The 23,358-nt window shown below is 45.9% G+C and overlaps 1 protein-coding gene across 1 annotated transcript in view; it reads right to left on the reverse strand.

Annotated features, from left to right (window-relative positions):
- Positions 1–22,728, reverse strand: part of LOC119447504 (nose resistant to fluoxetine protein 6) — a 515,692-nt gene extending 492,964 nt beyond the window's left edge. Inside the window, exon 1 of the mRNA XM_049660741.1 lies at positions 22,463–22,728. Coding sequence (XP_049516698.1) covers positions 22,463–22,724 — 262 coding nt within the window. The 5' untranslated portion in view covers positions 22,725–22,728. The remainder of the gene's footprint in view (positions 1–22,462) is intronic.
- Positions 22,729–23,358: the final 630 nt, after the last annotated feature.

The following is a 23,358-nucleotide window of genomic DNA, read 5'->3' on the forward strand; positions in this document are numbered from 1 at the left end:
TTGTTTTACGCAGCTGGCCTCCGTAGAATGACACGGTGAGTTACTAACTCAGAGTTACGCATGCTCGCTGGGCGGATGTTTGAGAGCCGTGTGTGCTGCACGCAGCTTGTGAAATAAACTGTACATCACTAGAGTACACCTAAGCCAACAGGATATAACTTCGGTATCCCGAGGTAGAGTAGCTAGCGTGTGCACCACAAACTCCGTGCAGCGAAAAAAAAAAAACAAGTTTGGTATGAGGTTTTGGTATCCGGGGAGAAATCGGGTATGTAAAATCGGGTCTGTAAAAATCGGGTTACATCGGGTCTTCCTCAAACACGAACAACCCTAATTATAAAGAACTGAGGACTTCGGGGCGCGTGAAGCTATCGTGAAGGAGTTTGAAAAGAAACAGAAGGTCAGCATGATTTCGTCGGCAGCGAAGTAAAGGCAATGACAGTAATCCAACATGGCTAGAACAAAGTCCAGTGGTGTTCGTATTAGCAAAGCGTTGATGATATATGCTAAGCAGCGTTTTCTGCACCGGGTGTATACTGTCACTGTTGTATACAATAATAAAAAAATAATAACAATAATAATAATAACAATCTTTATTTTTCACCATCACACTGATGAAGGAAGCTGTAGGTGCTCTTCGTAGAGGCAGCTTGACAAGGGCTACAGCTACCTTTGCATAGGACAGTCAGCAGCTGCAATTACAATAACATGCAACACACAGCCATAGAAATGCCATTTCAGACAACCGACCCGTGTTCTAATTGAAGAAGGCAGATTATTGTGTACAACTTACGAAATGGTGTAAGAGAATTAAATTCCCTCGATAGTCTGCAAAGAGAGCCAAGAGCATTGCAACGCATTTAGTGTGAGTAGAAGAGTGTAAGGTTAGAAAAAGCAAACAGGTTTGATCGCGCGATGCGACAGTCATCAACAATTGGAATTTCATTTAAAATGTTGATGTCATCGGCGTATAAAAGAGACCAAAGAATTCCGTATAGCGGAAAGAACTTCACTAATAAAAAATAAAAAAAGGAGCGGTCCTAACGCTGATCCTTGAGGGGCGCCGCTAGTTGCTATGTAAAAAGAAGACGTTTGGCCAGTAGCTTTACCATAAGATGATCTATGAAGAAAATAACTGTGCAAGAGATCGACAATTGATGAGTCAGCACCAAAGTGCGTAAGCTTGATCAGAAGCAGTGAGTGGCTGACTTGATGAAAAGCTTTGCTGAAATGGTGTTAACGTGCCCCCTTTGAAGTACCGGCACATTTTGAAACACCTTGATAGTGGAGCGGCCGGTTAAAAATTCATGCTGATTTCGAATCAATGAGAAAACAGTGTATAAAACATTATCTGGTATAATAAAAGATGACCTGTTCCAGAAAAAGCTAGGGGCTCAACGCCGCTTCAAACATGGAGCACTTACCCAATTTGTTCTTCCAGGTCACCGTTTTGTTTTGTTCCGCGGTTGCCTCAAGTACTATGGATTACGCGAAAGCCAACCTGTCAGCACAAGGATCCGTACAGTGAACGCCGTTGCCATTGCTGGACAAGCCGCAGTCAACACACGGATCCGAATATTCGCCACAGCCACCGTTACTTGACCTGCTTCGGTTGGCAACACGCGGAGGTGAAGGCTGCTACCACCTCGGTTGTCACGAAGGGATGCGCGCCATTTATAGGCCTTATACGGAGCACTGCGCTGGGGCTCGATACGGCTTCAAACATGGAGCACTCACCCAATTTGTTATTCCAGATTGGTTATTTCGATGATTCTACTTGTCTTAAGACCAGTAATCGCTGCGGTGTCGTGCCCCGACAACTGGACGTGTGTGTTTAAGCGTTATATGTGCAACGCTGTCGGATGTATTAACAGACTCCTGTCCTGTGATGTCGAAAGAAATCGCGAACCAAAAACGCTTAAAACTGTCCTAGAAACTGTTAAACGAATCGAAGCAGGTCAAAATGAAATACGTGGTGAAATGAAAGATTTGAAAAACTGGCACGTTTCTGTCGACGTTGAATTGAAGCTACTGTCCACAAGAATTCGCGCCGTCGAAGTTGATATTGTTTCCTTCAAAACTCATAAATGATATTTCGATGTAATCAAGAGTAACATTAGAATGTTTGCCGATGATTGTATCTTGTATACTAATTTGATTCACCAAACGGATTCCATACAGTTTCAGGAAGATATTAATCACGTAGAGGCATGGCGTAAAAATAATGACATGGTACTAAACAGCAATAAGTGTGTTCACGTCAGCTTTACTAAAAGAGTTATAGGTTAACGAATCAGTAGGTCTTAAACAATCAAGTAATTAGGAAGGAGAACAAATACAAGTATTTGGCCGTTACGTTTTCTGAAGAAGGGACTTGGTCTGAACAAATCAACAGGGTTGCTAACCGGGCAGGAAAAGCCCTTGGCTTTCTACAACGAAACCTTAAACATGTGACTAAAGAAGTTAAACAGACCGCATACCATGCCTATATCAGACCTATACTGAAATAAGCCTGCTCTGTGTGGGACCCGTTTCCGAAGGTACATATTGATGTGGGGAAGTATGATCGATATGAAACTTCTAGAGACATGAAAAGAAACCTTAAGTGGCAATCTTTAAAAGAGCGAAGACGTAATTAGACATAAGTTCGGCCATACATCCCCAGGACTAATCTGTTAAAAAGTTCATTTTTCCCCGAAACGATTTCCGAATGCAATTTGTTACCACCAGATTTGGTTGGCCGCAGGACTGCGGATTTATTTTATGAATTTTTGCCCCCCCCCCCCCCCCCGCAATATAGCCAACAAAGGCGCTGCAGGTAATGTCTGAAACTAAAAAAAAAAAAAAAAACTGCCACACCAGTGTCCGCATCGGAACCATCTGATTCTCATCATAGCTTTTCTAGCCAGCTCAGAACAATGCAGTCTCGTTGTGACGACGCTGAAAACCGACTTCGCCACTCTAATCTTGTATTTTTTGGCATTCCGGATGATTCATCTGAGACTTAGTCATCCGCTGCAACTCAGATTATTAACTTCTGCTCCACAAACCTCCGCAGCACTATCGAACCAAAATCAAATAGAACGCGCTCATCGTCTTGGGCACTTCGTTCCCGATAAATGCAGACCAGTAGTAGTGAAATTTGCCCTTTTCAAGGATAAGCAGCGTGTAATAGAAAATTGTTTCAAGTTTAAAGGCACTCAGTTCGCAGTTCGTGAAGACTACTCAGTAGCAACACGCGTCGCCAGGAAGCATCTTTTCGCTTACACTAAATCTAAAAATCTGCCCTGTAAACTGACTGCTGACCGAATGAAAATGAAAAACTACGTGCTCATATATGACGCCGACTCTGGCTCCGTTCTGCAATCTTCACGATAGCTAGCGCACAAATCTGCTCAACGGTCAATTACTTCTAGTTCTAAGCCGCAGTGCGATAACAGCAAGCCAACTGCTACCTTATCATTGTCATATACTAATGTTCGAAACGTGCTTCCTAAAGTCACTGACCTGTGCTCATACCTATAAAACAACGATAGTGATATTTTAGCACTGATAGAAACATGGCTTAACCCTGACATTACTACGCAGAAATTCGGCCGAACGGCAGCGATTACACTATATATCGGAATGACCGAATCGGCAAAAGGGGGCAGGAGTGTTGATTGCAACAAAATCCCATTTTACGTCCTTCTTCGTACATATTCCTACCCCGCTAGAAATATTGTGGATTTCAGTTACTTTACCATCGGTAAATTTGATCTTCGGTGTGTGCTACAGGCCACCAGGCAGCCCTAGCACATTCATTTCCGACTTGTATGACAACATAGCCTTAATAAAGAATAAGTTTCCGAAGGCTCACATTATAACTGGCGACTTTAACTTCCCAGACATAGACTGGCAACGCCTAACCAGTAAATCGCATAACTCTAAGAAGTTCATTGGATTAATTCTTGATTTCTCTCTTGTTCAGCTATTAAACCAACCCGCTAGCTGAGATAATACTTTGGATCTTATTCTAACTACCGCTCCCAAAATTGCAAACATCATTGCATGCACTCAAGGATTCAGTGATCACAAGCTTATCCACAGCTAATGTATCTTCTCAATCGCGTCACGTGATATCTAAGCATATTTTAAATTATAAAAAAGCTGACTTCGGCTCCATAAACCTAGAATTAGAGCGCTTTTCTATTCAATTTCTCACTAATTTCTCGCAAAGGACACTCAATGAAAATTGGTGCGTATACAGGGACAAAATCCTAGAACCAATACGTATTTACCTACCCAAGCTATTTTTCCATGACAGTGTGTCGAAACCTTGGTTTCACAGGACCCTTCACAATTTAAGGAACAAAAAGAAGCGCCTTTTCCGAGCTGCTAAAACTTTGGGGACGCCAGCTGCATGGGTAAAACATACGGTTTCCGAAAAAGCCTACTGCAGCGCTATCCGAAAGGCAAAAAGAAAATTTTTTACGCAAGACCTGCAAATTATGTAGGACAGAACACGCCACCCTAGAACACATTCTATGTGATTGCGCACATGTACAAGATGAATATGCAGTCTCCCCAGAACAGCTTGGGGCGCAGTGGAAAGCCGCGCTGATCAGCTCAGATCTGCAAGACCAGCGAGCTCGAGAGGCGGCCGGGAGACAAGGTCATTCTACCGCCCCTGGCGTGGCCCAGGCCTGAATCCGCTGGTCTTAATAAAGTTGTTTCACTCACTCACTCTCAAGAGCTGCAATCACTGCTTAAAACTTATCTCCCCGTGTAGTACTACTTTTAGTATATCCCTGCAAGACGATTCCGGCATCGCCGTGAATCCAGAGGACTGCACAAATGTTTTAACAATAATTTTTCCGCTATGTTTATCCAGGAGGATCATTCCAATATGCCTTCACTGACAGAGGTAGATTACCCGTTTCTGGAGCCAATCACCATAACCCCTGACGATATTTCCAAATTAATTAGCACTCTTCAGGTATCCACGTCCACTGGTGTAGATGGTATCAAATCTAAGATTTTGAAGCACACTGTCATTCCTTCTAGCACCTGACGATAATGATTGTTGAAAATGTGGCAAAGAAGCCTTTACCACATTTTTTAACAATCATTATCATCAGGCAAAGTACCATATGATTAGAAGCTGGGTAAAGTAATTCCCGTATGTAAATCCGGTAACAAAAGTTTTGCTAACAACTACCGCCCTATATCTCTAACTAATGTTGCTGGTAAGCTTCTTGAACACATAATTGTACCTAACATTGCACAACACTTAGAAAAAAAACGGTTTCTTCTTTCCTAACAAGCACGGACTTATAAAAGGTCTTTCATATGAAACACAATTACTTGAGTTTACTAATGACCTTCACGTAAGCATGGATGATAATTTCCAGACTGACACTGTAATCATAGATTTTTCGAAGGCCTTTGACAGTGTTGCGCATGGTCGTCTGTTTGCCAAACTGTCTTGCCCCAACCTCGACTCCCTTACCATCCCATGCCTTCGTAACTTCATCCGTAAACAGTTCACAGTCATTGACAACTACTCTTCTGATACGTCTAATGTTACGTCCGGTGTACCTCAGGGTAGCGTGCTGGGTCCACTTTTATTTCTCATTTTTATAAGTGACCTTCCTTCCGGTATTTCATCGACAGTTCGGTTGTAAGCGGACGACTGCGTCGTATACCGACAAATTCATGCGCATAATGAACGCTTCACTCTTCAACAAGACCTTGATCGAATCTCCCATTGGTGTTCCTCATGGCAAATGACTTTAAATACAGAAAAATGCAAGTTGATTACCTTTAGTCGTAAACGTATGAATTATTCATTTAACTACACGCTTAACAACCGTTCTCTTTCCAGCCCATCATCGTATGCGTCCGATGCGTCCGATGAGTCCGACGTCTAGGCATCCATCTGCACATTTTAAATGTTGATTTCGAATTTATTTTGCTTATATGTCATGTGGATGGGGTTTAAATTGAATTACCTGTATATTTAAAAATTTTTTACTCCAACCGGAATTGTATAAACTGGAAATGACATTTATCGCTAACTATTGTAAAGTTCCCTTTTGGTGAATTCATGATTAACAAGATTTTTGCTCTTTTTCATTGTTTAACCTTTTGTAACCCCCTCACGCAATACTCCCCTTCGGAGCCTGTGAGTACCTTAAATAAATAAAATCTCTGTTAATGGTATAGACAGATGCCATAGGCTAGGGAAAAACAGGGATAACCAAGGACGGCCAGTCATTATCAAACTGGTGGATTATCGTGAAAAGGTATTGATATTGAAATCATGCTCCAAATTAAAATGTTCTGCGATTTCAGTCACTGAGGATTTTTCAACGAGAGTTAGGGAAATTTAGAAAACGTTATGGCTAAGCTCTTCTGAAGAAAGAATGGAGGTAAAGCAGGCGCTAGTTTTTGATAAATTGGCCATAGGTAACACTATTCACACATGTACTTGTTTATCTGTCCCCGGTGACCGCTTTTCACCGGCTAACAAATGTTAAACGTTATCGCTCGGCGCAGGACGCGCCTACATGCACCGGAAGCTCCTCGAACATTATCGATGCTTCTATACGTCGTCTGTGGTCACCGACGGTTATGTAGTCTGATTGTATGAGCGACGCGAATTGTGTAGTACTTTCTGGAAGACACGCGGGCACCATTGATTACTCTGGAACCTTCGATGACTCATGTATAAAAGCCGACGCGTCTCGCCGCTGATCAGCTTTTTATCGAAGACCGACGATTGTGCTCGCCGCTCTTGCTGTAAAGTGAGACTGGGCACAGGTGCCTTTATGTCCTTGTACCAGACCCCCCGTCCAGCCGTGAGCCAAGCCCACACTGTCGAGAAGACAACGGAGCCTACACCGACCAGCGAGCTGCTAAACCTGCCGTCGGAGTGCGAGCCCCTACCCGACAAGACCAAGAGGACAAAAGCCATGACCTCGGCTGCAGCTACCATGACAACCCCAGTGTCAACATCTGCGGTCGTGCTGCAACAACCCAGAGAACCGCCGACTTTCCGTGGTTCGCCATGTGAAGACCCCAAAAGCTGGCTGGAGGCATACGACCGGGTCGCTACGTTCAACAAGTTGGACAGCGACGAAAAGCTGCGTCATGTTTACTTCTCTCTTGAAGACGGCGCCAGAACCTGGTTTGAGAATAGAGAGCGACCACTAACAACCTGGGACCTGTTCCGAGCCGCATTCCTGGACACCTTCACGAGCGTCGTCCGTAAAGAAAGAGCTGAAGCCTTGCTGGAGAACCGTGTACAGCTCCCGAATGAAAGCATCGGTATGTACACCGAAGAAATGACCCGATTGTTCCGGCACGCCGATACCGCTATGCCCGAAGACAAGCTACTAACACGCGCCACAAAATCACTATAAATGGTAAATGACGACAGCATGAAAAGTTAACCACTACTTTAAATATTATTTGTGTACGTATTAACAAAGTAGTAGAGCTTGAAACTCTTTTAGCTTTGCATGACCCCGAATTTGTCATGCTAACAGAAACTTGGTTGTGTGATGACATACTCAACAGCGAAATAACTCTAAGTGATTACAAAATATTTTTTAAGGATCGTAACAGAAGAGGTGGGGGAGTTGCCATATTATATAAAGCTTCCCTTCAGCTTTTTAGAATGCCCGATGTATCGGATATAGAAGCCCTGTTTTGTAAAGCATAAGTGAACAACGTAAGACACATACTTGGAGCCTTTTATCGACCCCCTGGCTCTTCGGCTTATGATCTTGAACAACTTAATTCTTATATGGAGTGTCAGGCAGAAATTGATGATAGACAAATTCTTGCTGGTGACTTTAAGCTGCCGAACATTACTGGGTTACTTTCACGACTCAGTCCTCCAAATATCTTGAACCTGAACCAATAGACATTGCCCATGATTTTGATCTCCTACATGTTGTCAGTGAGCCTACCAGAAAATACAATAACTCTGAGTCAGTGCTAGAATTATTTGTAAGCGTTAATATAACAAATGATATTTCGATTCAAGTAATCAATGGCATGTCGGACCACCTTGCTGTTGTATTAACATTAAAAGGGACGTTATCACATTACCATGATGAAAGTGAACTTTGTTCGCGCTGGCAATGAGTCTGTCATTGATGATTTCAGCTTTTTCTATAACAGTTTTCAAAATAATGCGTGTTGTGTAAACAATCTTTGGATTCTTTTTCAACAAATTTTACAAGACTGTACAGAGCGCTTTGTACGCAAGATAACTAAATAATCTGTGCACAAAAACCCTTAGGTTACTCGAGACACTATACATTTAAAGATCAAACTTAATAGATTAAAAAAGCGAAGGTCCTCAAAACCATGAAATTAAAAGTACCATAGACAAGGTATCAGTACAGTTAAAAATACAAAGTGCACAAGATAAATAATAATATTTTGGGGAAACTCTCCTCGGTTTCACAAGACCTTCCCACGGTAATTTTTGGAGAACGATTAAACAGCATTTCAATCCTAGTGAAACAATTATCATAGATGGAACATGTGAAAGCGACCGAAAGGTAATTGCTTCCGCTTTCAATAGCTATTCCAAAACTGTCTTTGCCGATTACAACGGATGTCTGACAGAATTTAGCATGTCAGTACCCCAGATGCCTGATATAGAAATCTCGAAACAAGGCAACCTAATTTATTCTGAACTTTAAAACTTAAAACGTCGCCAGGACCTGACGGAGTACCAAACGCTTTTTTTGAAGCAGTACGCGGAATGGTGCTCTAGATGTACTATTCATAAGGTAATTGAGAAAGGGTGTCCTACCAGACCATTTCAGAACTGCCCGAATCGAACCCATTCGTAAATCTGGAGATAAAAAATGTGTTACAAATTACCTTCCGATATCAATAACCTCAACAGCTCGCAAAATTCTGGAATATATAAATACATTGCCAATTTTTTTGATGAAGGTAACATATTAACAAACGCTCAACATGGTTTCCGGAAGAGATATTCTACTTCTACCCCATTAGTTAGCATTATACATACTTTGCAGAGGCTTTATATAGAGGGAAGCAGGTGGACGTAATTTTCATGGATATTAAAAAGCTTTCGATAAAGTATCGCACAAAAAATTATAAATTAGGCTATATAATCAAAATCGAAGAGATATTAAATTGGATCAAGGTCTATCTTTCAAATCGCTGCCAGTATGCGGGGTTCGATCGGTTTTGCTGCGGAGGTGTCGCAATTGATTCTGGTGTTCCCCAGGGGTTAGTTCTCGGACCTTTGCTTTTTCTGGCATTCATAAATGATGTTGTTAAAGACACTTCTACGAGCATTAGGCTGTATGCTGATGATTGCGTTTTGTATAAATCAGTAAGCTCTGTGCAGGATGAAACGGAGTTAAATGACGATTTTGAGAAGATCGTTTTGTGGTGTGAGCAATGGCAAATGCCCATCAAATTAAAAAAACAACTGTTTTCATGAGAATCACTCACAATAAGAAACCCTTGCTCTTTAGTTATTCTACTGCTTATCGAGTTCTTTCTGGGGTTGATCACTTTAAATACTTAGTATTTCTGGTTACTAACAAACTCTGCTGGAATACATACATAGATAATGTTGCAGCCAATGCCTGAAGGAAATTGTTCTTTTTAAGGCTGCGCTCTAGTTAGCTACCCCTCAAGTGCGTATTCTTTTCAACAAATCAATTATCCGTCCTATGTATGCAGTGATAATTTGGGACCCTTTCACCAAATCTAACATTGAAAATTAGAATTAATACAGAAAAAAACCTCTAAGATTCAATTACAACCCATATGGTCGTAGCTCTATTAGCGAATTTATAATAGAGGGTAATTTCCCACTAGTTACTTATAGAAACCGTCTTTGTAGACTTTTCTTTTATCAATAGGTAAATGGTCATTACAAAAAAACACAAAATATTGTCACGACCTCGCAGGAGACGTGGAAGCCGGCGTACAGCACGTATACAAGCACTTGATGATGATGAAGACGATGCACCTCCGTTACGGCTCGCACCCACTAAGGGGGATAGGCCAAGAATCGGGCGGCAGTGGGAATGCTAAAGAAAATTCATATTTTAAAACAAGAAAAGAAGAAATGCCAAGTAAAAGACAAAAAAGACAGATGTCGCACTAACCAGATTAGCACGCGAGCTAGCAGTCAGACTGGCTGAAAAAGGTGAAAGTGAAGAGTTGTTACAATCAGAGGGAGGTAATATTAACAAAACAATTTGGAGAAATCAATTTAGGTGATATGAATGCATCTGATGTGTAGAATACAAATACAATAATTAGCAGGGTAATCGTTTTGTTTCAGTTAAGAAATTAAATACTGCGCAACACACGTCTCTGTGACTATAGCCTAGTGCTGAAGCCCCCAATGATAACAATACTGGTATGTTTAAACCTAATCCAATTTTGTAAAGTGGAGCTTCCAGTAATAACTTTCTGTGGCGTGAATATCGTCTGCATGATAAAAAGTTTATATGAGCAGCAAACGCAACGTCGTTGTCGTCTCTGTTTTTCTACCCGCGCGCTACTTCCGCGTCGTTTCCATGGCCGGGCACATACCCGCGGCGACGATATAGGATGTGACATTTGCCCCTTCTTTGAAAGAAGCATCGTCCCGACGCCCCAAGCGCCCAAGAAAGTGCAGTGATGGTGCAAAATGATGAAAAGTATGGCTTCATACGAAGCACGTGCACAACCTCGGGCAGATGCTGCCGGCGTTTGGAGCAGTAAGGACTGTCGGGCAAAACTTCATAATTCACGTCACTGATGCGGTGTAGAACTGTGTACGGCCCGAAGTATCTTCGCAGGAGCTTCTCAGCTAGCCCCCGCCGACGAATAGGAGTCCAAACCCACACCTGGTCGCCGACCTTGTACGTGACGGGTCTGTGTCGAAGATTGTAGTGTCTGGTATCGTAGTCCTGCTGCTCTTGGATGCGCAAGCTGCCTTGCTTCATCGGCACGCTGCGTGAACTCCTCGGCACCAGTCTCGCGATCACCACACTCGTGTGGCAGCATCGCGTCCAACAGTGTTGTTACTTCCCGGACATAGACGAGACTGAAAGGTGTCACGCGTGTTGTCTCCTGGCGAGCCGTGTTGTACGCAAATGTAACATATGGTAAAATCTCGTCCCAGTTCTTGTGGTCGACGTCGATGTACATACTCATCATGTCTGCCAGAGTCTTATTCAAACGTTCTGTCAGCCCATTGGTTTGGGGGTGATGAGCGGTTGTCTTTCGGTGAGTTGTACCACTTAATCGCAACATGGTATCCAGAAGTGCGGTCGTGAAAGCAGAACCTCTGTCGGTAATGACCACTGCGGGAGCGCCATGCCTTCGGACGACGGCTTCGATGAAACATCGCGCTGCTTCGTCTGCTGTTCCCCGCTGGAGAGCACCTGTTTCGGCGTATCGGGTAAGATAATATGTGACGACGATTATCCATCTATTGCCGGCAGAAGACACTGGAAATGGACCTAAAAGGTCCATGCCAACTTGTGCGAAGGGCGCTTGCGGTATCTGAACAGAATGCAGCAATCCAGCAGGCTTGACAGGTGGGGTTTTGCGGCGCTGGCAATCCAGGCATGTCTGGACATAACGTTTCACGACCGGCGCAAGTCTCGGCCAGTAATACTTTAGCCTAATTCTCGATAATGTGCGGGAGTAGCCCAAGTCACCAGCGGTCGGCTCGTTGTGGCAGGCGTGTAGGACTTCGTCGCGTAGAGATGCGGGAACGACAAGTAGGTAGCTGCTGCCACTGGGTGAAAAGTTCTTTTTGTAGAGAACGTCGTGACGCAAGCGAAATGAAGGCAGCGCTCTGGCGAATAACCTCGGCACGCAGCTTGTTCTTCCCTCTAAGTAATCAATGAGAGGAACCTGTTCTGCGTCCTCGCGTTGCAGGCGTGAAACGTTGACAGCGGCTACCATGCCTAGAAAAGCCGCGTCGTCATCGTCGTGCAATGCAGTCTCTACAGGCAGTCAGCGTGCCGCTTCCCCGATTTGTAGACAACAGTAAAGACGAACTCCTGGAGCCGAAGGCTCCAGCGTACTAGCCGACCAGCTGGATCTTTTAAATTAGTCAGCCAGCAAAGTGCATGGTGATCACTGACGACGGTGAAACAGCGACCGTATAGGTGTGCGCGAAATTTCAGGATGGCCCACACTACCACGAGTCACTCTTTTTCTGTAGTGGAGTAGTTAGTCTCCGTCCTGGATAGGGTCCTGCTGGCGTAAGCAAGCACTCTTTCGGTGCCGTCCTGCCGCTGAAGAAGCACTGCGCCAGGGCCGACATTGCTAGCATCGGTACGAAGAATTGTCGGCGCGTCTTCGTCAAAGAGTGCGAGCACAGGGGGCGTCTGCAGCCGCTGCCGTAGCTCGTGAAATACCCGTTGCTGCTCTTCGCCCCACACGAAGGGGACATCTTCACGGGTGAGGTGTGTTAATGGACACGCGATGTGCGAAAAGTCCTCAATAAACCGCCGGTAGTAGGCGCAAAGGCCCAGAAAACGTCGCACGGCCTTTTAATCAGATGGCGTCGGGAAATAAGCGACGGCAGCGATTTTATCAGGGTCAGGTCGAACACCTTCATGACTAACCACGTGACCGAGGAATTGAAGTTCCTCAAAACCAAAATGGCACTTTTCCGGTTTCAAAGTTAGGCCTGCTGAGCGTCTTGCCTGAAAGACCGTCTTCAATCTCCGTAAGTGTTCTTCGAACGTGGCGGAGAAAACAATCACGTCGTCGAAGTACACTAGGCAGGTTTGCCACTTGAGGCCTGAGAGTACCGTGTCCATGAGTCGTTGAAACGTTGCTGGCGCAGAACACAAACCGAAGGGAAGCACCTGAAATTCATAAAGTCCATCGGGTGTCACAAAAGCGGTCTTTTCACGGTCTCTCTCATCAACTTCTATTTGCCAGTAGCCGGTTTTCAAGTCCATCGACGAAAAGTAACTTGCGTTTCGTAGCCGGTCCAGTGAATCATCGATACGCGGTAGCGGATAAACGTCTTTGTGATCTGGCTGAGTTTTCGATAGTCGACGCAGAAGCGCAGACTACCGTCCTTCTTTTTCACCAATACGACAGGCGATGCCCACGGACTCTTAGATGGCCGAATAACTCCGTCCTCAAGCATCGTCTTCACTTGTTTTTGTATTGCCTCCCGCTCTTTCGGTGCTACACGATAAGGATTCTGCCGGATAGGTCTTGCGTCGTCTTCGGTGATAATACGGTGCTTGGTGAGCGGCGTCTGGCTGACTCTTGACGTAGATGAGAAGCAGCTGTTAAACTCATTGATGAGCTCAAGAAGGCTGTTGCGTCCGATGGGCGATAAAGTTCGACTGACATCAACCACAGGTGCAGGCATAGGCGCGGTGGACGCCGCGTGCTGCACTGAGAGGCAGTCTTGTATTGGGGCAATTTCGTCGAAGTAAGCAACAGCAGTGCCTTTAACAATCTGTCGACGTTCCCTGCTAAAATTCGTCAGCAGGAGTTCAGCATGTCCGTCGAGCACATTAATTACGGCCCTGGCGACGGAAACGCCCTGACTCAGTACTATTGCGTTGATGTGTTCAGCGACGCCAGGCCCGGTGTGCAAGTTATCGCAGATGACAGGCACGAGGGAACAACTTCGCGGCGGAAGCGTGACATCGTCGTCGGCGATACGTAAACGCGGTCGCTGGTCATCCGCGGGGTTGACGTCTTCGGAGCTCGTAGCAAATGTCACCATGCGGTCGCAGACATTAATAACTTCACCGTACTCCCTCAAGAAATCCATCCCCAAAATAAGTTCTTTACAGCACTCAAAGAGAATGACGAGGGTGGCAACGAAGGCTGAACCGGTGATTATGATTCTGGCTGTGCATTTTCCAATCGGCGTCATCAACTGGCCCCCGGCAGTTCTGATGTTGGGCCCGGTACCCGGCGTCTTCACTTTTCTTAGTCTGTCGGCTAGCTTTAGACTCATTATCGAAAAATGCGAACCAGTGTCAACGAGAGCGGCCACTTGGTGGCCGTTAATGCTAACGACAAGAGCGGCGCTGACGGCGTCTGTTACATGTGGTGTGGTTGGAATCGTCGGAGTCGTACAGTCATCGATCGTCGGTGATGCGGGTTCTTGGGAAACTGGATGGTTTGCAACCTCACCCCCGGAGGTCACTGCCTCTAGTTTCCCCAGCGCGGGCTAGGAGACCTGCCCCCAGAGGCGTCAGGAAAATCGCCACAGGTTGGTTGGGTGTAACGAGCCGGCGATAGGGAACGCGATCGAGGCGTCGTTGAACCTTCCGGTCGAAAGTTTGAAGCATTGTCGTCGCATGTACGTGGAGCGTCAAACCAAGGGTAACTATAGTTGGTGGGAAATCTGGGAAACCCAGCAGCGCGGTAGTGGCAAGCTCGATAAATATGTCCTGCTTCCCCGCAATGAAAGCATAGCGGCCGGCGGTCAGCGGTGCGCCACAAATCGGTTTTTCGTACCGGATAGCCGGCAGGGAATTCTCCGTAAGACCGCGGCGCAGCGATCGGCTGTCGGTGATACGGCATTGCTGGCGGCGGCTGTTACTGTCGAAGATTGGGCGTCGGGGATGGCGGCGGTGGCTGCGTCGGAGTGGTCGACGGTCTCAGCAGCATCGAAGTGGCGGGAGGTGGACGACAAAGAGCTGCCGCGTATGTGCATCGTCGCGGCGCCGCTTGCCAGTCGGGCGAAGAAAAGGCCTGTCGAACTTCCTCCCGGACGACATCAGGGACAGAAGCCACCGCTGGTGCCATGGGAGCAATTTAGAGCTGCCGGATCTCCTCTCGCACAATCTCTCGGATAACTTCACGTAGAGATGTGCCGCCGCCCTCAGGTAGCAGTGAAGCATTTGTTGGCGAGTTCGCGCGATCGTATTGGCGGTACCGCTGCTGTAGTGCCCGTTCGATAGCGGTAGCTTCCTTAGTAAATTCGGCCACTGTCGTCGGTGGATTCCTCACGAGTCCGGCAAACAGCTGCTCCTTCACTCCCCGCAAGAGATAGCGCAACTTCTTTTCTTCGGCCATCTCAGGATCTGCTCTGTGGAAAAGGCGGGCCATATCTTCTGCAAACATGGCAACGCTCTCATTTGGCTTCTGAACTCGAGATTCGAGAAGCCGCTGCGCATAGTATTTTCTGTCGCTGCTAGTGAACGTGTCTAGCAGCTGGGTGCGGAAGGTATCCCATGTGGTCAGGCTCCTCTCCCGGTTCACAAACCATGTCCGCGCACTGTCTCGAAGAGCAAAATAGACATAAGACAGCTTTTGCCGGGAGCCCCATTCATTATGACTGGCGACACGCTCGAACTGGTCCAGCCAATCTTGGACATCTTCAATGGCGTCACCATGGAAACTTTCTGGGACCATAGGATGCTGAAGCGTCACCTGCGATGGAGTTGCAGTGGCCATGGCGGTAGTACTTAGACGCGGTCCGGCAGGATCCTGCAAGAGGTTGAACTCGGGCGTCAGGCCTAGCAGGCGGGGTCTGTACCGGTGAACAGGAGTTTCGACGAGCGAAGGCGATTCCGCGTTCGATGGATGGCTCCGCGAAGGGGTGCTAAACATGAGGCAATCCTACCCCGCACCTCCACCAGTGTCACGACCTCGCAGTAGACGTGGAAGCCGGCGTACAGCACTTATACAAGCACTTTATATAAGCAGCAAATGCAACGTCGTTGTCGTCTCTGTTTTTCTACCCGCGGGCTACTTCAGCGTCGTTTCCATGGCCGGGCGACGATATAGCATGTGGCAATATTTTGACTTCATCTGCAGGTTGCGCAAATAGAAACCAACATTCGCACACGATTGCGTCTTTAAGACAGACAGTAAATTCCTTTAAATATTATTTCTTTTCTCGTAGAATTAACGATTAGAATAACTTCTTTAACGAAGCTGTAACCCAAAAAACTTTGGCATCCTTTGAATAGCATTTAATTTGTAGTGTCCTGTATTCTGTTAATACTGACTTGTTATGAGTTGTCCACTCTACTATGGTCGAAGTCAGAACGCAGTATTCATAAATGAATAAATAAATAAACGGTAAAAGAGAGCATGTTGTGAAGAGCAAGCTCAAAAACCTTAAGACGTGACACAGAGTAGAAATATTGGGCAACAATTTGAGACAATGGTTTTACAAGCAAGCTTAAATGGAGGGAAAATAAAAGCAGTTTTCCACGTTTGAGAGAAAGTGGAAGTATTCAAGGATTTATTAAATAGAGATGTTAGTACTGGGGCAAATATATTGCCGCAAGCTTTTACAATTGCTGAGGGGCAGACAAAGAACTTTATTTGTGGTCCTGAGGAACCGCTTTAGGGTACCTCCCTTTTCAGGGAGTTCCCGTAGCCGTCGCGGGCCGCACCCACGTCGGGGTCGGAAGATCGTGGTCCTCCGCCCTGTCGCAGGCCCTCTGGACAATGCTGAGGGGATGTCATCAGTGCCGCAGAATGGGGAAGGCTTGAAGCGCTTAAGGCATTCGCTTATGAGCTTTTCATCAAACAAGACAGCACTAGATGTAGGAACGGTCGTGTGCTACTGACTGAAACCAGCGTTGACACCTGCGTTGACACCATCGTTGTCTTACACGAGCCGCAGTTGGAATACACCGCCTCAACATTGGAATCACGCGCGCCCGAGAGTACGTGTTTGGTAATCAAGAACCATACCAGACGGTCGAACTACTGGCTATCTGTGACGCACTGCACGAAGCCCTCGAAGAACCTCCAGCTACATCACAAATTATAATATATGCCGACAGTCAGGCGACAGTGCGCGTATTACGCGCCCCCCACACTGACCCCATCGCAAGGAAGACAGCAGAGGCAAGCAGGAGGCTGCGCATGGTACACGCAGTCGAAACTTGGTTATGGTGGGTTCCCGGCCTCTGCAGAATACCAGGGAACGAAGCGGCTCACGCCGCTGCGAGCGCGATACTAACCTAAAACCGGTGCAGTGACGTAGCAACTTTTCTGCCCCTTCAAAATGAGGGAAATGAAGATGCATCCTTCCTAGAACAACGACAGAGGCGACTACAGCTGCATGAACGCCTAGAAAAACATACGCCACTGCCTGAAGGCTTGTCGCGTGCGTGTCAAATACTCGTGCACAAGGCCTGCTCCGGTACTGCACTGACGCCGGATACACTTGCACGCTGGCGTGCACACAAGGAAAGAAGACGCCTTCTAGGCAACACTACGGAGGAGCTACCACCTATGCAGACAAGTTGCCCAGCGTGTAAAACGGCAGCTGCGCCAACCATCAGACACTTGGTGTGGGAGTGCCCAAAGTATGCGGCCTTCCGACGAAAGCACCGGGGGCAAGTGGCCAGGTTCGAGGAGTAGATCCGTCCCTCGGCGGAGGCCGAGAGTCTCCTGCGTTTGCTGCTCGCCTTTGCTGTGGAATCGAGAATTCTCCGCATGGTGCAACCATGCGGGGAAGTATGCCGCGGTGGCTGGCCCGGTCCTCATCTCCCAATTCCCCAACTCCACTACCCTTAATGGGTCGATCAGTCATCCCCATCTCAATAAAGCTTTACCATACCATATAAGGATGAGAAATGGGCAGCAAGGCATTCCGTGATTGCTTGGACTTCTACTCTGCTAGATTCGAGCACGTGAGAACATTGTCGACGTTTACTATAGCGCTTACAGATATATAGTTCCGAAATTCCGCCGGCCGGTCGGAGGCCCTCTTTTCCAAGAACTGAATCGTGATACCGTTATCGTGATATCAGTCGTGATGTGTTATCATATCGTGACATGAGTCGTGATACTGCTTATATAGAGGCATTTGCAGAGAGTCTGAAAAAAGCGGAATTCTCTGCGCTCAATATGCGCAGGACTTGTGAATTTTCTATGCACGCGATCTTTATACTTTAGGCAGTTATAAGTTCAGATGAGAATCAGTGGGGATATTTAGAGTGTTAAGGTCTGCACTGGGGAATGTATTTGCGCATACTGCTCAAAACAAGCTCCGTAAGCTGATCTACTTGTTCATCAACATTGATTTTGTCTGTAACAAGTGACCAATTGGTGGTGGACAAGAAATCATATAAACCAACATATTCATAACCCTTGAAAGCAAAGTGAGAGGATTGATTTATGCCACTAGAGGAGCTCTGCCTCAGGGCTGATACAGAGGCTTTAGCGACGGTGATCTTTAGTGACGGTGAAACTTATCGGAATGCACAAAGGAAATTGAGGACTAAAGAAACTAATAACTTGAGCATTCGAGAGGCAGACGTCTAAGACGTTGCTACAGGAATTGGTCATCAAGTTATGCTGCTAAAGGGAACATAATGGTAGAAACTCCAACAGCAGGCTGCATTTGTTCTTTATGCAGTCATTGTAATGAGAATACCTAAGCGTGTTGCAACAATTCCAGGAGTATGAAATCAGCAAGACGAATTCCATTGTGTTTGCTATGGGACAATATAGGACATGACCTCATCAAACAAGACAGGGGAAATATTCGGCGGTACATAGAAAGATCCAATTAACAATTTTTCGCAGTGCGTTAAGCTGACGTGTTCTATGCCGTTGCGCTATACACATCTCAGTCAACTGTCAACAGCATTCAGTATGACACCACCTTTTGTTTAATTCCACTGAAGTTCCGGTCACTGCGGAATACGTTAGTTTGGTGAAAAAAAGTCTCAAGAGGAAACTAACAATATTATCGTTAATCATGGTAGTAGTAGTAGTAATAATATTGATAATAATGATAATAATATTAATCAGTCTAATTTATGTCCACTGCCGGTAGAAGGCGTCTCCCAGCGATCTCCGATTACACCCGCGTTTTGAGAATCTGTGTAACTTTGTACCACCTTCGGGATGTGCCCCGGGCGTAGCGGAGCAGGTTGCAACCGAAGTGCCTAAATATGCTTGCTTTCTTGGATAGGAACGACAATTCCCACATCCATCGCCCTCGAAGCGAGTGTCATCTGCCATATTCTCCCTAACTCGCTCAGGCGGAGCGTTGAAGCACACAATTTCGGTTCCTCTACGGTGGTTTACACAACGGGGAACAAAAAAGAAGAGAAAAAGATTTCATTATTTTCAATTTATTACCTTAACGACCCCTTGATAGGGGTATTACATAAGGGGTGGGAATACATTAGTACTTAATTTGCATACTACATAACTGAACACGCAAACAACAACAAAAATTACATGAGCTATATAAAGTGTTACATACGTCAGCGCAAATACATAGACCTAAATAATACAAACTAAAATTGCACGAGCATGTAAGTCTGTTAACACAAGTCGCTTTCATTGTGAAAAGTGCGCAGTGACACTCTCTATAAGTGAACAAGTAACTCAGCGCAATATAAAAGACAGACACAAGAAAGGGACAAACAAGGACAAGCGCTTTTTCTTGTGTCTGTCTTTTATATTGCGCTGAGTTACTTGTTCAGTTATGCAGAACCAACTAGCCCAACAATTAACTATTCTAGGACACTCTCCATGAACGTACAAGGGCGGCGATTTGGTGGGGCAGGTTGTTCCAATCTGTAGCGGCATGGCAAAAGAATGAGGCGGAAAAGCTAACAGTGCTCATGCGAGGGCGGCCCACTTGAAAAGTGTTCGATGAGATGTTCGGGCTGCGGCGAGGATATTAGGCGAGGTGTGATAAAGTTTATAGAAAAGTGCAAGGGTTTCAATGCGCCGGCGCGTACAAAGCGGAAGTAAATTCAAATATTTTTTCAGTAAAATATGCTCACATCATATGAATAATTAGAAGGGATGAACCTTGCGGCCCGGTTTTGAGCGGCTTCGAGTGTGTTGATGAGATATGTTTGGTGTGGATTCGTTATGGCGGATGCATATTCCAGTTTCGGTCGGACTATTGACTGGTAGGCCAGTAGTTTAACAGGTTTGGGGGCAAGTTTTAGATGACGCTTGAGAAAACCGAGTGATTTGTTAGCAGATGAAGTGATGTTACTGACGTGTGTGTGCCAGGATAAGTCGTTAGATATAGTAACACCTAGGTACTTGTAAGACTGCGCAGCACACACGGGAATGTTATTGTGTATTGGTAAGGAAATGAGTCGCGCCGACGAGAAAATACCATCAAGTTGCATTTCTCAGGATTAGGTTCAATTGACCAACGGTCGCACCATTGCTGTAACAGTTAATGTCCTCCTGCAGTAAGTCTTGATTAGATCTGCTTGTTCGATAAATGACGCAGTCGTCCGAGAACCAACGAACGTTGCAAGACACGTGCAGGGCTAGGTAATTGAGAAGAGTAGGGGTCCAATTAGTAACATTGTGCTGCCACAACCGTGGTCAATTTTCGCTTTCGCGGTGTTGGTCTCATCTTCGTGGCAACATTAGCCCTCGAGCCGAAAACCGAGGTGTGCTCTCTGCTAGCTGCGCGCGCTTTCATTGTGATTTTTTCCCAGAAACTGAATTTCCATAAAAGCTGCAGAAAATACAGAATTACTGACACTGAAACGCATTCTTATATTGATTAAGCACTTCGCTGTCAATAGCAGCGTTGAGAAGAACCTGGGGGTACAGAAACCACTTTCCAGCCGGAAATACAGTGCCGACGAATAGCATGCGTTTGTTGCACTTGATCAACTTTTTTTAATTAGTATTACTTTTTTAGTTTAACGCGTATACAGAGACTTTGGTAATGTTTTTTCGTGGGAGTACACTATGTCAGCTGTCATGCCATCGGCCGCCTTCCTGCTGTTATCACACACACGATTGCTGGCCTTACACAAAGGTCACCCTTTTCTCATTCACCCCATACCATTTGTTGGCGCTCCTTGGTCATCGGTGGCCCTTGCGCCAAAAAAAACCCATGCATTATCATCACAAAGGTCTTTGTGGCCCTTTGCAAAGCCCCTAGGTGGTGCTGGATAGCCAGCTACCTACAAAATACTTGGCCAACTCCCACAGCACGTGGGATCTGCACCACGTTTGATTGTAGAGACACGAAACGAGGCGTGACCAAGTGTGCCTAGTGCAAGGCAAGGGAACATGGGCATTAAAAGTGGAGAGAACGCGATTCATGCCCACATGGCGATTTCGACGCCCACATGCGTCATTATCAAATGTCACCAAAGGCAGACGAATAAGAAGATAACCGCATCAAAAACAACGAAGCCTCTCTAATCTGTGAAGCACGTGAACTATCTTTTTTATCTTGATAAAATGTTCACCATTTAGGCTTCCTACACTGCAATTGAAAAAAAGATAGACGATAGTACTTCGTGTTTTATACGAACGAACAAGCTCCGAAGCAGCATTAGGAAAACGGCATGTTTAAAATGCCACTACTTTGGACAGTATAAAAGGCCCTCTATTTTGAAGAAGCAAAACGAAAAGTAAGGGTTGTATTCTTCCTAAAGGTGCAGTCAGCCTCAATCAAGACTGCCGCATGGTCACATAGGATTGTGAAAATTTGGGCATTTGGAGTGGCTTTCCAAGCCACGATTGTACCACCCGTCATTACATGGCTAGCACTCATAACAGCTGACAGGTAGAACTTTTTAAGAGCTTTTTAAGTTCTGGGGTATTGCGGGCCGAAACCACGATCGTATTATGAGGCACCTCATAGTGGGGGACTCTGAAATAATTTTGACCACCTGGTGCTCTTTAACAGGCACCAAACGCATGGTACCCGGGCGTTTCTTCATATCGCCCTTATAGAAATGGGGACCCCGTGGCCGGAATTTGATCCCGCGCCCTCATGCTTGGCCGCGCAATGTCAAAGCCCCTACGCAACCAAGTTGCGGCTTTTTCACCTGTAATCAGCATTTGTTATGCGTAAGATGAAAAAAAAAAACATGAAACGGACTTTAAAAAATGCTACAACAAAAAATCTGACTTAGGAAGTAAACAGGAATACCTGTTTCGAGATTTGTAAGTTGGGAAAATGGCGGAATTTTCGGAATCTTCGATTGCGAAATATGAATAATAGACGGAGTGAGCAAATTGCTGCATTCCCAGTCATGACAAAACAGGTTAAGTGTTTTATCGGAATTCTCTGTGCTGTGGCTCAGCCGGTAGTAGAGATGCTAAATTTTCTTTCAAATTTAGCATCTTTACATTGGTGATGGTGGAGCAACATTTCAGTTCTCGACATCTGTCACCATATTAGGGTGTTTTAACGCAGTATAATAGGCAATATTACAGTGAATGCATATGAATTGTAATATTCACGACCCTCCCTGGTTGCTCAGTGGTTATGGTGTTGGGCTGCTGAGCACGAGGTCGCGGGATCGAATCCCGGCCACGGCGGCGGCATTTAGATGTGTGCGAAATGCAGAAAACACCCGTGTACTTAGATTTATGTGCACGTTAAAGAACCCCAGGGTGTCCAAATTAATCCGGAGTCCCCCCCCCCCCCCCTATGGCATGCCTCATAACCGGGTGGTTGTTTTGGCACGTAAAACCCCATATTTAAATGTTTAATACTCACGTCTGACGATATCGGTGTTGAGCTCCTGCAGGCCCCTGAGAACACTGGTCAGGCTGATGAAGCACTCACTAGAGAGCTCCGCCTCGTGAATCAGTGGAAGCACTTCCCGATAGGACATGCTGATGAGCTTCTGAACCATCGACTTTGCATTCGATTCAATGGCTTTCCACTTGGCCACAACATCAGTGCCAGGTTCGACAGATGCGCTGGTCGACGCATGTATTACGGATATAGCGCACAGGAGCGCAGTTGGTAACCACATGGCAGCTGCTCTTGGCGGCGTTACACTGCGCACGACCGCTTTGGAGAAACGCGGTGCCCTCGAAGGACTTTCTCCACTCCCCTCTCCAACCATCGCGGCCAAGGCTGCAATGACGACCTCGACGTGATTTCTAGCGCGCAAGTCATGCGTGTCCCGTCGTGGTCAGCACGTGGTGCCTGGTCGGCCGTGATTTCTCGGTAAGAGGATTCGTTTGTTTTATGACCGCATTCTTGTGTTCTCCCTTGCGCACCAAGTTTCTCATTTTGAATATGAGGCGTATCCTTGCAACATGAGACCGGATTGACGTCCAAATTAGGACACAAGTTTTATGAACCGTTGCTACGCTTCACTGATATCCGATTTGGGTTCCGCGTAAAACGACCGCAAAATGCGTGGCGACGCATTTAGCGGGGCAAGGAAACCCGTGTAACATGCAGTGGATGCGCGTGGTGGTGAAATCAATTCGCAGTTCGCCACGAAGGCATACTTCGTAATCATATCGTGCTTTTCCACGTAAAATCCCATAATCCCATTAGAATTACAGAATGGATACCAGAATTTAATATGCGTTTATAAATTACGTTTTCAACGAGGGAATTTTTTACTGAATCAACGTGGGCAGCACGTCATGTAA

The sequence above is a fragment of the Dermacentor silvarum genome, chromosome 1 (genome assembly GCF_013339745.2).
Source record: "Dermacentor silvarum isolate Dsil-2018 chromosome 1, BIME_Dsil_1.4, whole genome shotgun sequence".
In the NCBI taxonomy this organism is placed as follows: Eukaryota; Metazoa; Arthropoda; class Arachnida; order Ixodida; family Ixodidae; genus Dermacentor; species Dermacentor silvarum.